The 16,609-nt window shown below is 41.2% G+C and overlaps 4 protein-coding genes and 1 long non-coding RNA gene across 5 annotated transcripts; 2 read left to right on the top strand and 3 right to left on the bottom strand.

Annotated features, from left to right (window-relative positions):
- Positions 1-1,553: 1,553 nt before the first annotated feature.
- LOC6901743 (vacuolar ATPase assembly integral membrane protein VMA21 homolog) lies at positions 1,554-2,107 on the top strand. Its single transcript, XM_002134376.3, has one exon. It carries the CDS (start codon positions 1,572-1,574, stop codon positions 1,983-1,985), a length of 414 nt encoding a protein of 137 aa, XP_002134412.3. The 5' UTR covers positions 1,554-1,571; the 3' UTR covers positions 1,986-2,107.
- On the bottom strand, positions 2,093-3,709 carry Inx5 (Innexin 5). The gene is made up of 2 exons (XM_001355088.4): positions 2,812-3,709; positions 2,093-2,729 (listed from the first exon to the last, which is right to left on the bottom strand). The coding sequence occupies exons 1-2, from the start codon at positions 3,502-3,504 to the stop codon at positions 2,208-2,210; spliced, it is 1,215 nt and encodes a 404-aa protein (XP_001355124.3). The 5' UTR covers positions 3,505-3,709; the 3' UTR covers positions 2,093-2,207.
- Positions 3,710-4,427: 718 nt separating this feature from the next.
- LOC26534000 (uncharacterized) lies at positions 4,428-7,559 on the bottom strand. The gene is made up of 2 exons (XR_001452943.2): positions 7,237-7,559; positions 4,428-4,620 (listed from the first exon to the last, which is right to left on the bottom strand). It is a non-coding gene; the product is annotated as an uncharacterized lncRNA (long non-coding RNA).
- Positions 7,560-9,878: 2,319 nt separating this feature from the next.
- LOC4815223 (uncharacterized) lies at positions 9,879-10,630 on the bottom strand. Its single transcript, XM_001355089.4, has one exon. It carries the CDS (start codon positions 10,588-10,590, stop codon positions 9,931-9,933), a length of 660 nt encoding a protein of 219 aa, XP_001355125.3. The 5' UTR covers positions 10,591-10,630; the 3' UTR covers positions 9,879-9,930.
- Positions 10,631-12,216: 1,586 nt separating this feature from the next.
- LOC4815224 (uncharacterized) lies at positions 12,217-13,357 on the top strand. The gene is made up of 2 exons (XM_001355090.4): positions 12,217-12,326; positions 12,554-13,357. Exons 1-2 carry the CDS (start codon positions 12,276-12,278, stop codon positions 13,313-13,315), a joined length of 813 nt encoding a protein of 270 aa, XP_001355126.3. The 5' UTR covers positions 12,217-12,275; the 3' UTR covers positions 13,316-13,357.
- The last annotated feature ends 3,252 nt before the right edge of the window (positions 13,358-16,609 follow it).

Below are 16,609 nucleotides of genomic sequence, written 5' to 3'. Positions count from 1 at the left end.
CGGTTGACACACGACTAAACCAACTAACTGGCCAAGTGGCATACAAAATTCAAAAAAAAAAATAAAATAAAATCCAAAAAACAGCACAACAAAAAAGAAAAAGAGTCCAAAATCAAAACCGAAAAACCCAAAACAAAACAAAACAAAACAACAAAAGTAGAAAACAATACAAAAATAGGAATAGGAGGAATACGAATAGATGTAACCCAAAGCTGAAGAAACACCGGCCGCACCTCTGCCCGCTGGCCCCAAACGTCTCTGTCTCTGACTCTGTCTCTGCCGCTAGCCCAGCCCCCAAGCCGACGATCCAAGGTATATTAAGTGGGAAGGTAAGACAGCTACCAGCTCAATGCATACCTACTGTTTAGGCAGGTCACCTTCTTTTGAATATACCTTTTGATGAGGAGCTTCAGCGGTATAGCGTCAGCATTAGCGTCGACAGCGTCAGCCCCCGCAAACGCCAACAGCGAAATGACAAGCGGAAAGGGAGAGACCCCAAAGCGAGAGAGAGAGCGAGTGAGCGAGGAGAGCGTGGCGACTGCCTACTACCCCGTCCTGGCCTTCAGCGAGATCATATCAAAGTCGTGTGCGTGTGCTGATATGCCCGACAAAGACAATGTGCAGGGTGCCTATAAAATGCCACACGAATGAGTTTTGAATAATATTTACATTTATTCACATGAGTGTGTTCGGGAGTTAGTGAGTGATTGCGTGCGTGTGTGTGTGTGTGTGTGTGTGATTGCGAGTGTTGGTGAGTAAATTTCATAGCAAAGGCGGCCAAAAACGCGAGCGAGTTGCGTTGTTAACGCGCGCAAAACAATGCCGAAACGCTGATTAGTGGAGCAGCGGTGCCGGGGGGGCTGGCCGGAGGGGGATCGTCTCAACAAAATATAAATGACGAAATTATAGCAGCAACTAGTTATAAACAATGCACATTAAATGCCAGAAGCAGCCAAAGCCAACAAAAGAAATAATCCAAGCCCAGAAAAAAACAATCATTTCGCATGTCGCATGACTCCAGAAGCCACTTGCAAAATAAGCAAGAAACCGAAGGCTGTTGCTATTCGGCTAACGAAACTCGTATATACCCTTTCAGATCGATCATATCATATCTATGGGGTGGTATTACATACATACATGTACATAAATCCTATTTGGATACAGTTGGAATCCATTATATAGTTCTGAACTATCATCCAATTTCCTTCCAAACTATACAATATTTGTACACTCCTAGGAACAATATTGTTTCTGCCTCCTTCTTTGTATCTTCTGAAAATCATATTACCCTTTTGGAAGTGCATAACACGCCAGAGAAACGCTCCAAAGACGCTGAAGCAGAAGGTATAGATGGTATAACAGGTTGACTTGTGTGAAAGGTACATAAATCAAACGATCATTTACATACTCGTATGTATGCACATATGTACATATATGGGAATCGGTGATGAATCTTTGTTTATTTCTGTAACATTTTTCTGAGTTTTAGATAGGATTTTCAACTCTTTAGGCCCTTCTATGAATATTATATGCCAGAGCTGATCGTAGAGTTCGGCACTCACAAAAAATGTATGACAGGCAAAAGTAAAATAAATATAGTCACAAATATCAGAATTTTCAATCGAATCAAGTTGAGAATATTTCGAAAAATGACGAACAAAAATAAGAAAAGCAGCGCCGGCATTGGGGGCATTGGGTGCCCTGCGGCCCCCTCGAAACAGGCCAGCCAGCAGTCCAAGGACTCCCAGGACTATAGTTCTTTCAAAACAGTGCTCTTCTACTGCATGCTGACCGTGTGCCTGCCTGTGGTCACATTCTTTCTGTTGAGGGTCGTCGTTCTGGATGGCTTCTTCGAGATGAGCAAGCTGAAGGTTGACATTTTCTCGTCGGTCGGCGCCGTGGTGTCCCTACACATGGCACTGGGACTGTACATCTACCGTGCCACCTGTGAGGTCCCCGGCTTGAAGGCATCGAAGTTGGACTAAGCTTCACCAAGGACTGCTTACCATTTCCATACCATATCTTTTGTCTAGTGTTTGGCGTCTATAATTGTGCATTAAACAACATCGAGTATCTTCGAGAAAATATATTAAATATATTAAATTAATACGTGGTTTAGAAACGGTACATAAATATACGTCTGAGTATGTGTATCCACAAATAGAAAATTACAATTAGGTAGGACGCTGCCTAGAGAAGGCATTATATTATGCCTCCTGCAGGATGCTGAGCGAGGAGGAGGTGCGCAGCTCGCACAGCTCCTGCATGAGATCGCCGAAGAGAACTGGATTCACGTTCACACTGACCTTCATCAGGAGAAACCAATCCCCGATGGTGAGGTCGCGCAGGGCCCGCTGCACATGTCGTTTGGTCATGAAGGACAGCTGGCTGCGGATCATCTTCTCGCGCAGACTCTTGATGGACAACATGGCCAGCCGGAAGAGGATATTCACGCCGGATATGATGGCTATCAGGAGGAACCAGCACCAGAGGAATACGAAGATCTTCTCGTTCAGTATGTTGAGGGGCAGGATGCACAGATTGTCCATGACTTTGACCGTCCCACTGGGCCCATACTTGAGCACCTCGCATTTGGAGATTTTTGGGAAAACTGTCGAGGAAACTCGATTCCAGTGATCCCAATCGTAAAAGGGAAGGGTGGCCATGGCCTTCAGATACTTTGCCCAAAAGCCATTGAGAAAAACATCCAGAAAAATGATGTTCACGACCTGTTGCAGGTTGGGAGGTGGTTGTTGTTGAATGTGTTGCAGGTTGCAGGTTGCCCGGTGCAGCCAAAAGATCACTACTCACACTGATCAGACAGTTGAGGACCTCGCAGAAGACATACTTGGCCATGTAGCAGAAGTGCAGATCCTCGTGGTCGGTGCTGAAGTACTTGACCAATAGCCGGCGCCTGGTGTTGTAGGTCTCATCGGAGAGCAGGGCACCGCCCACCTGCGAGCAGAGCTGCTTCAGCCGCTGGCCCTCCCACACCTTCCACAGGCACGAGGGAAAGTAGAAGATGAGCGACTGGAAGAGCAGCAGAATGATGACCCACTGGTAGTAGCGGAGGTACTCGCGCTCCGACACGCCACTCCACTCGGGGCCCACACCCTCGGCTATGAAAGCGGCCCTGGCATAGGCCTCGTCGTCGTCCCCCAAGGGGCGCAGGTCCGTGCGGGATCTGGGATGCTTGGCCCGCCACTTGGCGTACGAATTGCTGGGAGCCGGCGATTGCTTGGGTGCTTGTGTGCCGCTTGATGCATTGTCCAGCTTGAGGATGTAGGTGCCCATGGTCCAGCAGTAGGACTGCACGTACTCAATGTTTCTCTCCTCGCTGAGGCATTGTATGGGATCCCCGAAGTACTGACGCGCGGACAGCAGCAAGGAGCAGGTTATTAGGATGACAACCGTGCACTTGGAGTGGATTGTGAAGACGGCATCGTAGATGCGGATCGACTTGAATTGCAGATATTTTGACAAGGGCTTCACCGCCGAATACATTTCTTCTGCCTCGGGGAAGAGTTCCTCGAGGACCGCTTCCAATTCTTGGTGTGCGCACCAGCTTTGTCATTCACTTTGCATCTGCCACTTGGCGGCACCGCTCGGTCTTGATAATTATTTTCCAGGCGTTGCAGGGACTCGCTGGCACACCGATTATGGTTGCAAATTTACAGCATGAATTGTCGCTTATTGACATTTTCTTCAGTGCCTTCTGTGTTTCATAGACGAATGTCATTCTCTTGAATCAGAGTTGCATGCCGTGTTCCTATCGATTAATAGTCTGTTATTTTTCTTTTTTTTTTCAAGGCTAGCTTTCTTTTGGACATTGCCACAGTGTATTAATACGTATACCTGTAGGGCAGTACGAGGACGAGAGCTGGCAGCAAACATTATGTGGCCAACATTGCTGGCATTTGGATCAAGAAAAAAGGTTTTCGTACCCTATAAAACAATCCGCTTCATTGGGACCTGGCAGCTCCATTAATAACTGAAAGGCACAAAGTAAGATGGCATTTTCTAATGCTTTTTTCTCCTTTCTTTCTCACATTGGACATCATGAAACTCATCAGCAGAGCAATTTGATTGGCCTCAGCCTAAGAGTATGCAACACTTTTTGGATATGTAGAATGCATGTAAGAAATGTAAAATCGCCACGGAGACATGTAGTTGAAATGTAAAAAAGAAAGAATTTAAAAGTCGCAAATTTCCTTTGGTTTTGTTGAGCAAAAGCCCTTCAGATCGGTAGACTTGGCTGCCAAAGACCCCTCCAAACCCTGTCAGTCGATCGTTCTTGTTACTATACATTTTAATTAATTTTTTGTCAACTTTTCTGCTTGTTTTAACAGCCTGTCAGATGGTACTACGAGATTCCCCCATCAAGTACTCAAGTACAAGTAAACCCTTGTATTTCTGGATATGATTCACATTGTCGGTTTATTTGATCGGTTTTCGGCTCAAACTTATATATCTATATTTCTCATCAGTCACTGCAGAGCTCTTCAGCCTTGGCCTCTCTCTGGGTCAGCACTTTCGTCCAATGGAGTGTGGTGGGGGGCTTGGGGGTCCATTTCGTGTTGCCAGTCAGTCCAGGTTCAGGAATCCAATTATCGAAGGTATCTGCAAGAAGGTAAAGCGCACACAGCACAGCTAATTATCATAAATCAAATAAATTTATTTTCATTTTTTGGCTGACCTTTCAGCCACCAACCTTAAAGAAACAAAAAAAAAAAACCTAAGAAATAATATACTAAAAAAGAGCAGCACAAAAAATGAAGAAGAAAAAACAATCGGTCGTCTAAAACTAATTGGTGCATGGAATAATTAGCAGAAATAACTGAAAGCAATTCGAATAGAGTATACTCTAAATTGGGGAACAGTTTTACCTTCAGCTAAATGATTTTTTCTCTTTGGGATCCCAAGGAAAATAATTTAATTTTTCTCAACTCCTTGGGGGAACATTTTCTAAAGAAATACTCTAGGTAAAACATAATTTGAAGCCCAAAATACAAAATCTCCAAGACTTCGAAGCATCATCTATCCCCAAGCAAACCAATTTGCAATTAAGCAAAACCATTTGACACCTCCAACTTCAAGATCGACTCGAGGCATCGTTAAACATAAGAGACGAGACGAGACGAGACGAGTAGCGAGACCTACCTCATTGGATCGTCATAAGGCATGAGTAAAGTACAGTACAGCAGAAGAAGAGACAGCAACAAAGAAGACAACCATTAACTGGTGTTCCCTGAACTTGACCTCCAATGGCATTCAGTGTGACCGACCGACAACACGAGTGCCAAGCACAAGTCTCGACGAACACGTCACGATCTGTGGATCCGTGGAGCACCAAATTGAGCGTTAAGAGCTCTTTGCTTGGCTTCCTTTTTGTACGATAATTTCAATAGTTATTAATTTGTTTGGCCTGATGAGTGGGCATATTTTATTGTTTGTTGTTTTTCTGTTGAAAGGTTTCAAATTCAGTTGGGGCGCAAAAAGTATGCGGAAGTTTTCGTAGTATCTTTGAGATACTTTTTGGCTTCTGGGTTCTTAAAGCTTGACGGCTTTTGCTGTTATTCTGACTAGCAATTTTCCAGATTTCTTTTCCCATCCCCCATCGTCATCGTCATCGTTCCACAACGCTGGGCGCAATAATAATTAAGATACTAGAGCGCAAAGGCACCGATACGAGTACCAGCAGATACTCGCTGTTGTGGCTCTGGCAGGGAGTCGATAGAGCTTTGTCATGATGTTCTTTAACCAGTTAACGTGTCCAAACCACGTAAGTACGAGTAATCGTATCTGGTGGATACATTTAAGAGGCAACTGAGGCTAAGCAGCCTGTCTTTGTGGCTTGTGGCAGCAAGCCAGCCCAAAAACAATGGCTTATTATTTATGCCAGAGGCGGGCTGGCCCCTTAGGCTCCGCTCCTGCATATGGTCGGCATAATTTCTGGTCTGGTCAAAAAGTTTTGGGCCACAGTTGGCCAAAGATTGCCACATCAGTTGCCAGATGTGGACCAAAGTTTTGGGCGAAGCCAAAAGATCTGGGACAATCGCTGGACAATCGCTTATTCAAAGAACCCAATTAACCCCAAGAAAAACCTTAAACTAACCAGAGGTGTTTATACTCCAATTATGGTTCTAGATATCATACAGCAGCCATACCCCCAACAATTTGCTGGCCAAGATTTTCATTTAAAATTCAGTTCGCGACTGATCAATCAGCCTTCCCCCCACCGCGAGTGAGTGGAGAGGGGCATTCACCTTGACTAACTATCGTTTGACGCCCGAAATGCATTCACAGTTTAATTACACCGATCGTACTCCAGCCGAAACATATACTTATATTTGCATGGACACATATGTACAATTATGGGAACGGATATCGGATGCTGTAATCGAAGTCAAACGAGAAAATTGGGGCCAAAACCCTTTTGGCGACTGGTTTTTTGAAGCAGCTTCTGCTTCTGCTTCCGCATTAACCACACGAGTCGAGTATTTGTTTGATTTATAATTCTTTTGTTTTCAAATCCAAGATGAAATATGTTGTCTATGGCCTCATGACAGCCTTGACCGTGCCCCAGCCACACTTCCAGCCCCAGCATCTAATTAGCAAAGCGGGCAAATCAATGCTAACTTCATTTAGTTTATTTATCTGTTGTTTGTTTTGCTCTGAACAGAATGCTCTGCATGCTTCGATTAGCGAATTTGCGCTAAATAGACGAAGCCCACTGTAGGTAAGAAAAGTGTGGAATGGGGGCTACCCTGGACAAAAAGAATACCAAGAAATGGTTAAAGAAACTCGGGGGTTCTAAGGAATCATCTGCGGATGCAGTTCGGGGGGGAATTCAATATGAAATACCTTTCAAATCTTTAAACATTGCTTATATGCATAGTCTACCCATCTCCATTACCTTCTGATGTGTCATCGCAATGCTTTAAAGGTTTATGGCTCCTCCTCTACATTAAATATTCCATTTATTCTTCATAAAACGTAATTGTTAATGAATCATATCTGAGGCAGCTATGGGATAATCCAAACGGATTTGTATTACTTTCTAAAACATTAAGAAACCAGGACATAAAAGGGGCGATAGCTAAATAATTACCAAAGTATTTTAAAATACTTGAAATTCAAGATAAGACTCTAGCCTGGGATTCACAACAAAATTCCATAACTATCCTCGAGGATCCCATATCAGCTTCTGTACAGAACTGAGGCATTGTGACTCACCTTGGTGCTGAAATCATCCTCAGGCTGTTCTTGGGGCGGTGCCATTGCTGCTGGATCTGCTCCGGGGATATTTTCAGCCTGCCAGCTAGTTACAAACGATAATGATTTGCACTAAAAGTCCATAAATTGTCATTTCTTCTCTTGATAAACTCGCGAACTCAAACAGGAAAAAAAAATAAATAAATACAAGATGAGACTGTTTCTAGAGTCGCGCTTGATCTAACAAAAACGTTGATACTTTATGGACTTCAATGAACCACCTCGTCAGGTGCTCAGCTCGAGACTGACAGACAGAGCCCGACTTCGTTACCGGCTTTGACTATTGATAGTCGACCAAGTCTCTCAGGTCTCGGAGTCTCGGAGTCTCAGGTCTCGCGAGTCGGCCGCAGATTGCTGTTTATAGCCATAACTGGTTCTGGTTTTGTATTCTTCTGGGCTTCGGGATTTTCTCTCTGTACAGAAAAAGAATCATAATAAATTAGCCCACAGACTTTGTTGGACCCATTGGCTTGTTCTTGGCTCTCTGACGTCACTTGAACTTGATGCTTGAACTTTGTAGCTGAAGGTCGGCAGGCAACGTGAGCTCATATGAAAAGCGAAATGGAAATTCGAATTCAAATGCAAATGCAAATGGAAATTGTCATGCAAAAGTGGAAATGCTCAAGCGTATAGCAGGCCAGCCATCAGCATGGCATTGGTAATAAGTGGCTAACACACACACACACACACACACACACAGCCGCACTCAAATGCAGGCGAATGCAACGCAGAAAACAAGTGCGTGCCGACACACGACGAAAATCGCCCTTGAAACGCTAGCAAACAGCTCAATTGGCGGCAAAGTAGCGACTAAAAACGCTCTAAAAATTGTATTTTCGTTTTTATTGTTTGGTTTTATCGTTGCAACTTAAGAGGCCCTATTAGTCGACTATACTTAAGTGTTTATCCCTATACGATAAGGATAAGCATAGTTTGGACTAGGTTCATCAGGGATGTATCAAACCCTAGGAAGAACTTCTGGCTCAATCCATACGAATATTTTAACCATCGAATTTGCGGATAATTGAGGCCAACAAATTCCTAAAAAAAAAATGATTAAATTAACGTATTGAAAATTGACTGTTTATGGAGTGCCCCTCGGCCCCGTTGACAAGTCTTGGATGCATGACAGCCAATGATCGATTCGCGTCGCGGTTTGAATGGATTCAGAGGCGTTGCGGCTTTGCGCCCACTCTCGGCTTGGGGCATAGCCGGAGCTGATCTCGACGCGTTCGTTTCTAGTTTCTAAATTTTGATCGTTTTAAGTTCAATGCAAACACGAATAGAGACCAAAAACGCAAGGCCAGATGGGGAGAGGTAGAGAAATACGAGTGCGAGAGTGGCTGACTCGCTCGAATGGCAATTCGGAGTCATAGTCCAATAATTATCAAATGTTAGTAGAGTGTAATTAAAAGAAAACCGTTCCAAGGTTAGCCACCAGGCACACAGATACCCAGAGTACCCACAGAGACACACAGACAGACACACAACTAATTCGCTTGTCGGCCATATAAATAATTTATTTGTATCTTTGATTAAACATTTTCCAACACAGCCATCACCGCCATCACACCCACCCAACCTCTTGTGAAGCGGCGGCAGCCGAATTTGCTTAACTTAACTTTTATAAATAATAAATCTGAGGCCCTTGCCGTGCCCCCAGACCCGTCCAGCCTCCAGCGGCGGCAGCTCCGCTTTGATGCCTGTCAAGGGGCAAGACAACTGAGAATTATAATTACTTTCCATTCAACTTTGATGACTTGAAACCTCATAATCTGGCTACTCAAACTACAAATCAACGATTGACTTCAACATTTACATAGTACATATGCAGGTCCGTTGTGTGAAAGGAAGAATAGTACTTCTAGAGCTTGAATAGCCTACGATCGAATAATCTCACAATTATGGGAGAGCGTGTTCTCCTGATGGGCCGAGGAGTCTGAGGATTCTCGGCCCAGACCGGTTTTTTTAGAGTGGGAAACACTCCTCCTACCTATATTGAAATATATTTTTTAAAAGGGGTTTTCTTTAAGTGAAATGAACCCACCATCCACCACTGGCTTCTCAGAGGCAGAGCTCAGATCATTATCTTCAAAGTTTAATTTATTTTGGTATTAACATATTTTTAAAGTTTTCACCACAACGGACCTTCTATGGGTCCAAGTGAGCTTGGGAGGGTTTCATCACTCTCCCAGGCTACCGCCTGAACCTAACCTAACATATTTTTAATATAATTTTCTTTATACATGTACGATGGACTAGCTTCCAAGCCATTCTATTGACATTCCCGTTCTCTTTTCCAGATCTTGGGAGTTCCCACCACGAAATCTCTGTCGATTTCCGAATATATGTAAATGGACTACATGGAAGGAATATATATATGGAATGGAATATATGTAAATGGATTCCATGGAAGGTAAATCAAATCAATCAATTCTTCCCGTATATACGAGTACGCCATATTCATGGAAAAGACATCAGCCTTACAAGCATACATCACTCGACAGCTTTCAGGGAAAGACATTCCTTGCAGGAATATCTCTACCATTTTTTGCCACCCACTGTTGCCGGAACCGCTTCGAATATAATAGACAATTTTAGAATACGTATTCCAACATTTGTTTTGTTATTGCACAAAAGATCCCGAGACTAGAATCAACGATGACGACGGGTGGCGCAAGCATCGATATGACTGTTGACCTCCTCGAGGCCAAGGATGGCCTGTGCGGAGGCGTCGTGGGTGCAGACATTGCCCTCGGCGAAGACGGCGGGGATGCGCTCGTTGGTCGACTGCTTGATGGTCTTGATGGAGGAGCGGGCGCTGATCAGGAAAATGGAGGCCTGCACGTAGAACTTGGCCATGCAGGACTGCCTCAGGACAGAGTTCTTATAGTTCTGGCACTTGTTGTAGGTGCGTCCCAGGTTGTAGCTGCCAAAGGCTAGCTGCTGGGAGGCCGCGCTCACATCGGTGGCGATCTCGGCGGAGGTATGGGCAGCAACAACGCCGCAGCTGTGCATCTCCTCATGGGCCTCATCCAGGATACGGGCAATCTCCTCATCCTCGGCTGCCACACACTCGGGACTCTCGGCGCGACGGGCTTCCAGCTGCTCGACGGCCTCCTCGAGCTCGTGCTGCGGCTCCAGAACAATCTCCTCGTACTGGTGCACCAGGGCCTCGCCGGTACTCTTTCCGATCTCGGCCATCTCATCCCCAACGCTGCGGACCTGGGCGTCCAGCTGGCTAGGGATAGCCAGGGGCTGAGCCCAAGCACTCGCCACGCACACGGCTAGAACGACGGCTACGATTGACTTCATGATTGCTGTTCCTTGGATTTCCTTGGATTGTGGCTTCTGTGCACTGCCCCCCTATATTTATACCCCCAAAACCAGAGAGATATTTTCAGTCTGAGCCTTAATCTAAATTGGCCGTCAATAAATGGGATTCGGTTTGGCTGGGATTGTAAATCAATCAAACAATTGATTGATTGGTGAACTTTACATTCGAGTCGGAACGAGTAGTGGATCGTTCACGTATTTGGATTTTGATTGCGATCGACTGCAGCTAATAAAAAGCAAAACATTATAGATCCCAAAATAGCAATACAATATCATGATAAGGAACGAAATTGTCTTACATTGAGCCAAGGCAAATAGGTCTTATGACCTTCATTAATCCGATAGAAATCCAACAATCTTTAATGCGTTTCATCAAAGGAAACCCCAGATCCTAAATACCATAGCTTAATGGGATTCTAAAGCTTCTTTATTTGAAGATCAGACCAAGAAAAGCCCCATAGGAAACCCGTATATGTGATGTACATCAATTTTGCTCAAGATATATCAATGGCGATGGAGAAGGAAACCCACAACTTTTGTCCTAAAACTTTTTCAAAAGGCACCCTGAAAAAATCGTGTACCAAAACATTGTAAGGGCTTAACTTACTATTTATATTATCATTGGTCATCAAAAGTGAGCCCCAGATCAAAGATATCTACGTAAATTGTGCTTAAGATATATACATGGAAATTCCGGCGATTGAGAAGGAAAATACTTTTAAAACAAACCCTGAAAAAGTCATTTAACACAAAATGTATGGGCCATCTAACTAGTTATAATGTCTTTGGCCCTACCATAATCTATAGATGATATATATCAGCTAACTATCTCAGCTAAATATCTGCTATACCTTACCATAAAAAAGACCCCAAGAGTCTATAGAAAGGAAATACCTAGACAGACAGAAGTGGGTCAATAATATGAAATGTATTCCGATCACAGGAAAGATACAAGTCCAAACTGAGAGATAAACCCATTCAAAAGTGCTTGGCTGATGCATCAAGCTGTTAACAATCATCCCTTATATGTATACACCCCATACAATGGGAATACAATACAACAATCGAGTGCAAAAAAGGTTCAATAACACCGTGGAGCGTGGGTCTGATGTCTGGAGTGATGCCTAAGATTGGATCGATTGAATTTCCACGTTCCTTCTGTTGATCGAATTCCAAATTAATGCTGACTTTCAATCGAGGGCTATAAATTATATGACAATATCTTCTATAATTACGGCCTTATTTAGATTTTGCCGATTATAACGACTTGAAGTGGCAAATCCAGTAATAGATGTTCATATCGCCCAAAAGCAAAAGGAAAATATTACTTGAGAGCTTATCAAAAACACACTCTCTTTCTCGCCGTGCTTCTCTGAGCAATCGAAGAAATAGTAGACCCACTAAAGAGGGTCTTGACCGGGACTCGTGCAAATTAAAATAGCCAAATGAGCACAAACAATGACAAAAGCCAAATAAAGGGAAATGTTTCAATTGGATTGAGTAGCCCCCAAACATTGGACAGATAAAAAAGCTCTTGAATATATTTTAATTAGCTTGGCTTTCAGATATGCCTATCTGGGCACGGGGAGTTCGTTCTGGTACTGGTACTAGGCATATATAAAACAGAACAGCGACAGCGCGAATCCAACAAAATTCGATCAGCCATGAAGGGGATTATTTTGGTGCTGTTTTCGGCCTTGGCCCTGGCAACTGCTGTAAGTAAATGGGGAATAATTTCTGGAAAACTATTCCGACCTATATATCTATCGGTCTGCCTCGTATCTGCAAGATAAGTTTCAATAGGTATCTTATTGCTACAATACCAGATATTAAGAAGTCTTACTTGAAGACAGCTTTTCCTTAATAGGAATCTTTATATATCATAATACAATTAATTTCCTGGGGTACTTTAATATCTACTTAAATCCCTCTCTCTGTACAGGTCTCAGCCCTAAACCTTGAGGAGATCCTCAATGTCGGTTTGGAAGCGGGCTTGGACGTCGACATGGACGTGGACATGGACGTCAACATGGACATGGATATGGACTTTAGCATGGACTTCGCCATTGACTTTGCCAAGGAACTAGATTTGCCCGACGATGTGGAGATCGATCAGTTTGGTTTGGTGGACAAAATGGTGCATGCCGCCATCTCAGAGGCCGAATACTTGGCCAAGGGCATCGTCAAGATGGTGGAGCATCAGCTGCTGAAGATCTTCCTGTCGCCGTTCAAGCAGCTGGAGCAGGCAGCGGAAGACATCAACAACCGGGCCCACGAGAGCGAGGAGTGTGTGTCCAACGAGGCCGTACACGTGGTCAACACCCTGGAGTCGGCCACAATGGGCTTTCTGAGCTGTGGTCGCGATGCCACTGTCACCTCTGTCAATCTGATCCTCGACACGAAGAAGGCCGTCGTGCAGCTGACCTTCGGTGGCTATTCCCTGGTCCAACAGCTGCAGTCCTGCCGCAGCGCCAAGCTCAGCTGGGTGAGGAAAATGTGCAAGACTCGTCTGTATATCAACGGTTGCATCTACGCCGTGAATGCCCAGAAGTCGATTCGTCACCTGATCGCCCTGCGTCGCACTGTTCCTGCAGTCGGCACCGATGCCCAGAGCTGCACCTCGGCAGCCACCGAGAATGCTATTTTCGGGTTCGCCGAGATCAATGCCAACATCGATACCTGCATCGATACCATAATTCACTGAGCTTTCGGCAACTGAAAGTACCAATAAATGAATGCATTATAAGCACACAAGTGTTCTGCCCTTGAATAGGGTATTACAAAAGCAAAGAAGAGTTGTACATTTTCTATGAGTGATTATCTATCAGATATGTATCAATATGGGAAACCCCAGAGTAGCCCCTCTTGGGCAGTTGAAAGAAGAGAGTCCATCAATCAGCTCTGAATGAACCAAAGACTGAACTAGTAAAGCTTTTATATAAGAAAGTGCCCGTCACTGAACTTGCGCGCAATCCATTAAAAAATGTGTGGTATACCCATAGCTAATCTTCAACTATACAATCCATTATCAATATTTTAGTTTGGGAATCCCAAGCTTTGCCCCACGGTACAGTACGGAATGGAATGGACAAAGCTTTTCGGGATACTAGTTACAGGGCGGCCTCAGAATGAAATACAAAACTATTATGTGGGTTTTAGGTTTTTTAAATGTATTATTTTTATTTAAATTTGGTTTCAATATCGTTCATCTTGTTCAAATACAATAAATAAACATTTAAACTATTTAGTGGTATGTATTTATATATGTATGCATATATATATAAATCGTTTGTTTTTCTTTTCTTGTTAAATATTTTAAATAAGTGTATATGTATATATTGTATTTCATGGGTTTTCTTATTCTTTGCATAATTCTTTTCATTCATTTTCCTTGCCTTTTCATAATTGTTTTTTCTTATTATTACCAAATATTTGACTTGGTTTTTCTTGGTTTTGGAAAGAAACATTTACTTGGTTGGGTTTTTTTTTGTCTTTTCTTTTGGGGTCTTTTGTTATATAAGTAAATTGCTGTGTTCTGGTTTCAAATATCCCTCTATATATATATAAGTATATATATATTTTTGTATATTTTTATATCGTAATCTGTATATATGTATATACGGATGTATGTATTGTATAAGTAAAAGTAGCTTGTTACATAAATTCTAATGTATAAATTGTTGTCTACTCAACTGTATGATGCTCTCATACAAATACAACTAGGTTTGCATATTTCTGTGTGTCTGAGTGTCTGTGTGTGTGGGTGTCACCTGTACATATGTATAGTGTATGTACCTTTATCAATAATTAGTTCAACTGTAGCTATGTATAGGTTGGATCTCTTTGTGTGTGTGTGTGTGTGCATCCTCAACAAATTTCTTGTACCATACACAAGCACATTTTTTTGTTTTTTTGTTTTTTGGTACCTAATCTAAAGTAATTTTATTGGAGTTTTATCTTTTTCGGTTTCCCATTTTTCTTGGTAATTTTTATTAAATTTTTTTTGTTTTTATATATATATTTTATCATAGTTTTTGTTTTGTTTTTATTAGTCACAGATGTTTTTAGGCGCATTTTTGTTTGAAAAACGTTTTTTAAATGAATTCAGCGTGTTGTATATAATTAATATTCGATTTGGTTTTTGTTTTTTTTTTATAGTAGAAAATAAGATACAAGTAAAAGGCAATTTTTTGTTGTAGTAATTTTTTCTGAAAAAATTTGTGCTTAATTTTTTTGTAGAAATGTTCGTTTTGCCTGCTTTTCATTCATTTTGAAACAAAAACTTTAAAGAACTTTCTTTTTGTTTTTATCTTTGTTGGCTTTCATTTGATTTGATTTGTTTTGTTACATTTTTATAATATATAATATTTAGTTCAATAAATTCGTTACGACACATGGACTAAGACACAGCAAAAAATATTCATACTTAATTTAGATTCAGTTTCGAGTGTGTGTGTGTGTGTTTTCTTCTCCCCCAAATTTATGTTTTCCCTATTTGGTATTTGGTTTTTAATTGCATATTTCTTCACATTCAGCGATCTAAATGCGCTTGTAAATATTTTGTCAATTATAAATGATGAAACAGATTAAGAAGTTCCGTTTTCTTTCATGTCTTTGAAATTACATACACAATTTTGATACACAAATCTTTTATATGTATATCCTGCTAGCTTCCAAATATTTAATTATATTCGTATTATGATTTTTAAAAGCTAAACATTCAACTCGTTTCAATTGTCAATTGTGGTGTTTGTTTTTTTTTTTGTTTTTTTTGGCTTTTTTTTTTGTTTGCTGATAACATCGAATTCGGTAATTTCTATATAAATTTCGTAACTTTTTTCGGTATTCTTCGGCTTCGGCTTTGATATGTTCGCTTCAAATGCGTGTCATGAAAATACATTTGCTTTGATGATTCTGCAATACAACTCCGTTTAAAAATATACAGTAGAACCAGGCTACTACATAAGTACATAGGTAAACATATATACTAAATATGTGTCTATATATCTGTAGCTACATATATAGATTAAATTGGGCAAATATTCCTCATACACTTGCTGTAATTCCGTTGCGGTTAGCGTTGAAAATTCATGCATTATACAATCCAATTTTCCATTGTCCCATTTCCATTTCCGTCTCCATTTCCATTTCAATTCAATTCTTTTCCCGCATTTCAATAATATTATTAGAATAGTGTGGCCAAAGCTTATTGTCGGAAGCGTTATGCATTTTTCTTCTGTTTTTTTTCTAAGTTTGTTTTTGTAAAAATATTCCCGTTACTCGTTGCTGGTTGTCATTTTCATATACCGTCTTTTCCATTCATATTTGAACATTGAAAAACAACGAAAAGGAAATAACAAAATAATATATCAAATTTTTCATTGTTTAATTGAAAATTTGTTATAATTTTGTTGTTTGTTTCTGTTGTTGTTGTTGTTGTTGTTGTTGTTGTTGTTGCTGGTGTTGGTGTCTTCGGTAAGGCTATTTTGTTGTTGTCTAGTTTACTTTAGTTTTAGTGTTTGATGTTCTCGTCTCATCTCCTAGCCAATATTATTTTTATTCTCGAAAAATTATTAATCATTTTGGTCTTTGCTTACACTAATCACTAAATGTTATGTTTTTAATTCTTTGTTTTTTTTTTTGTTGTATATATCGTTTTTTTGTTTTTGTTTTTTGTTCCTTGATAAATGTATATAAATGGTTTGTTTGTTGGTTTTTGTTTTTTTTTGGCGTAACTTTTTTTCTGTGTGAGCTTGGTTTTTGCTTTCCTTCATTTTTGGTAAAGAAAATGTTTCAAAAAATGTTTAACAAACAATTCAGTAGTACATAGGCTTCATATGCGAAAAATTATGGGGCATATATGTACATATACATATGTATGTATATATGTATACACACACATATGTATCTGTATATATATATATACATATATGTATATATGATGTATACATGTGTATGTATATAAATAAATTGTAAAATATATATATGTGTATATATG

The sequence above is a fragment of the Drosophila pseudoobscura genome, chromosome X (genome assembly GCF_009870125.1).
Source record: "Drosophila pseudoobscura strain MV-25-SWS-2005 chromosome X, UCI_Dpse_MV25, whole genome shotgun sequence".
Taxonomy (NCBI): Eukaryota; Metazoa; Arthropoda; class Insecta; order Diptera; family Drosophilidae; genus Drosophila; species Drosophila pseudoobscura.
This window is presented reverse-complemented; position numbering and strand designations above follow the sequence as displayed.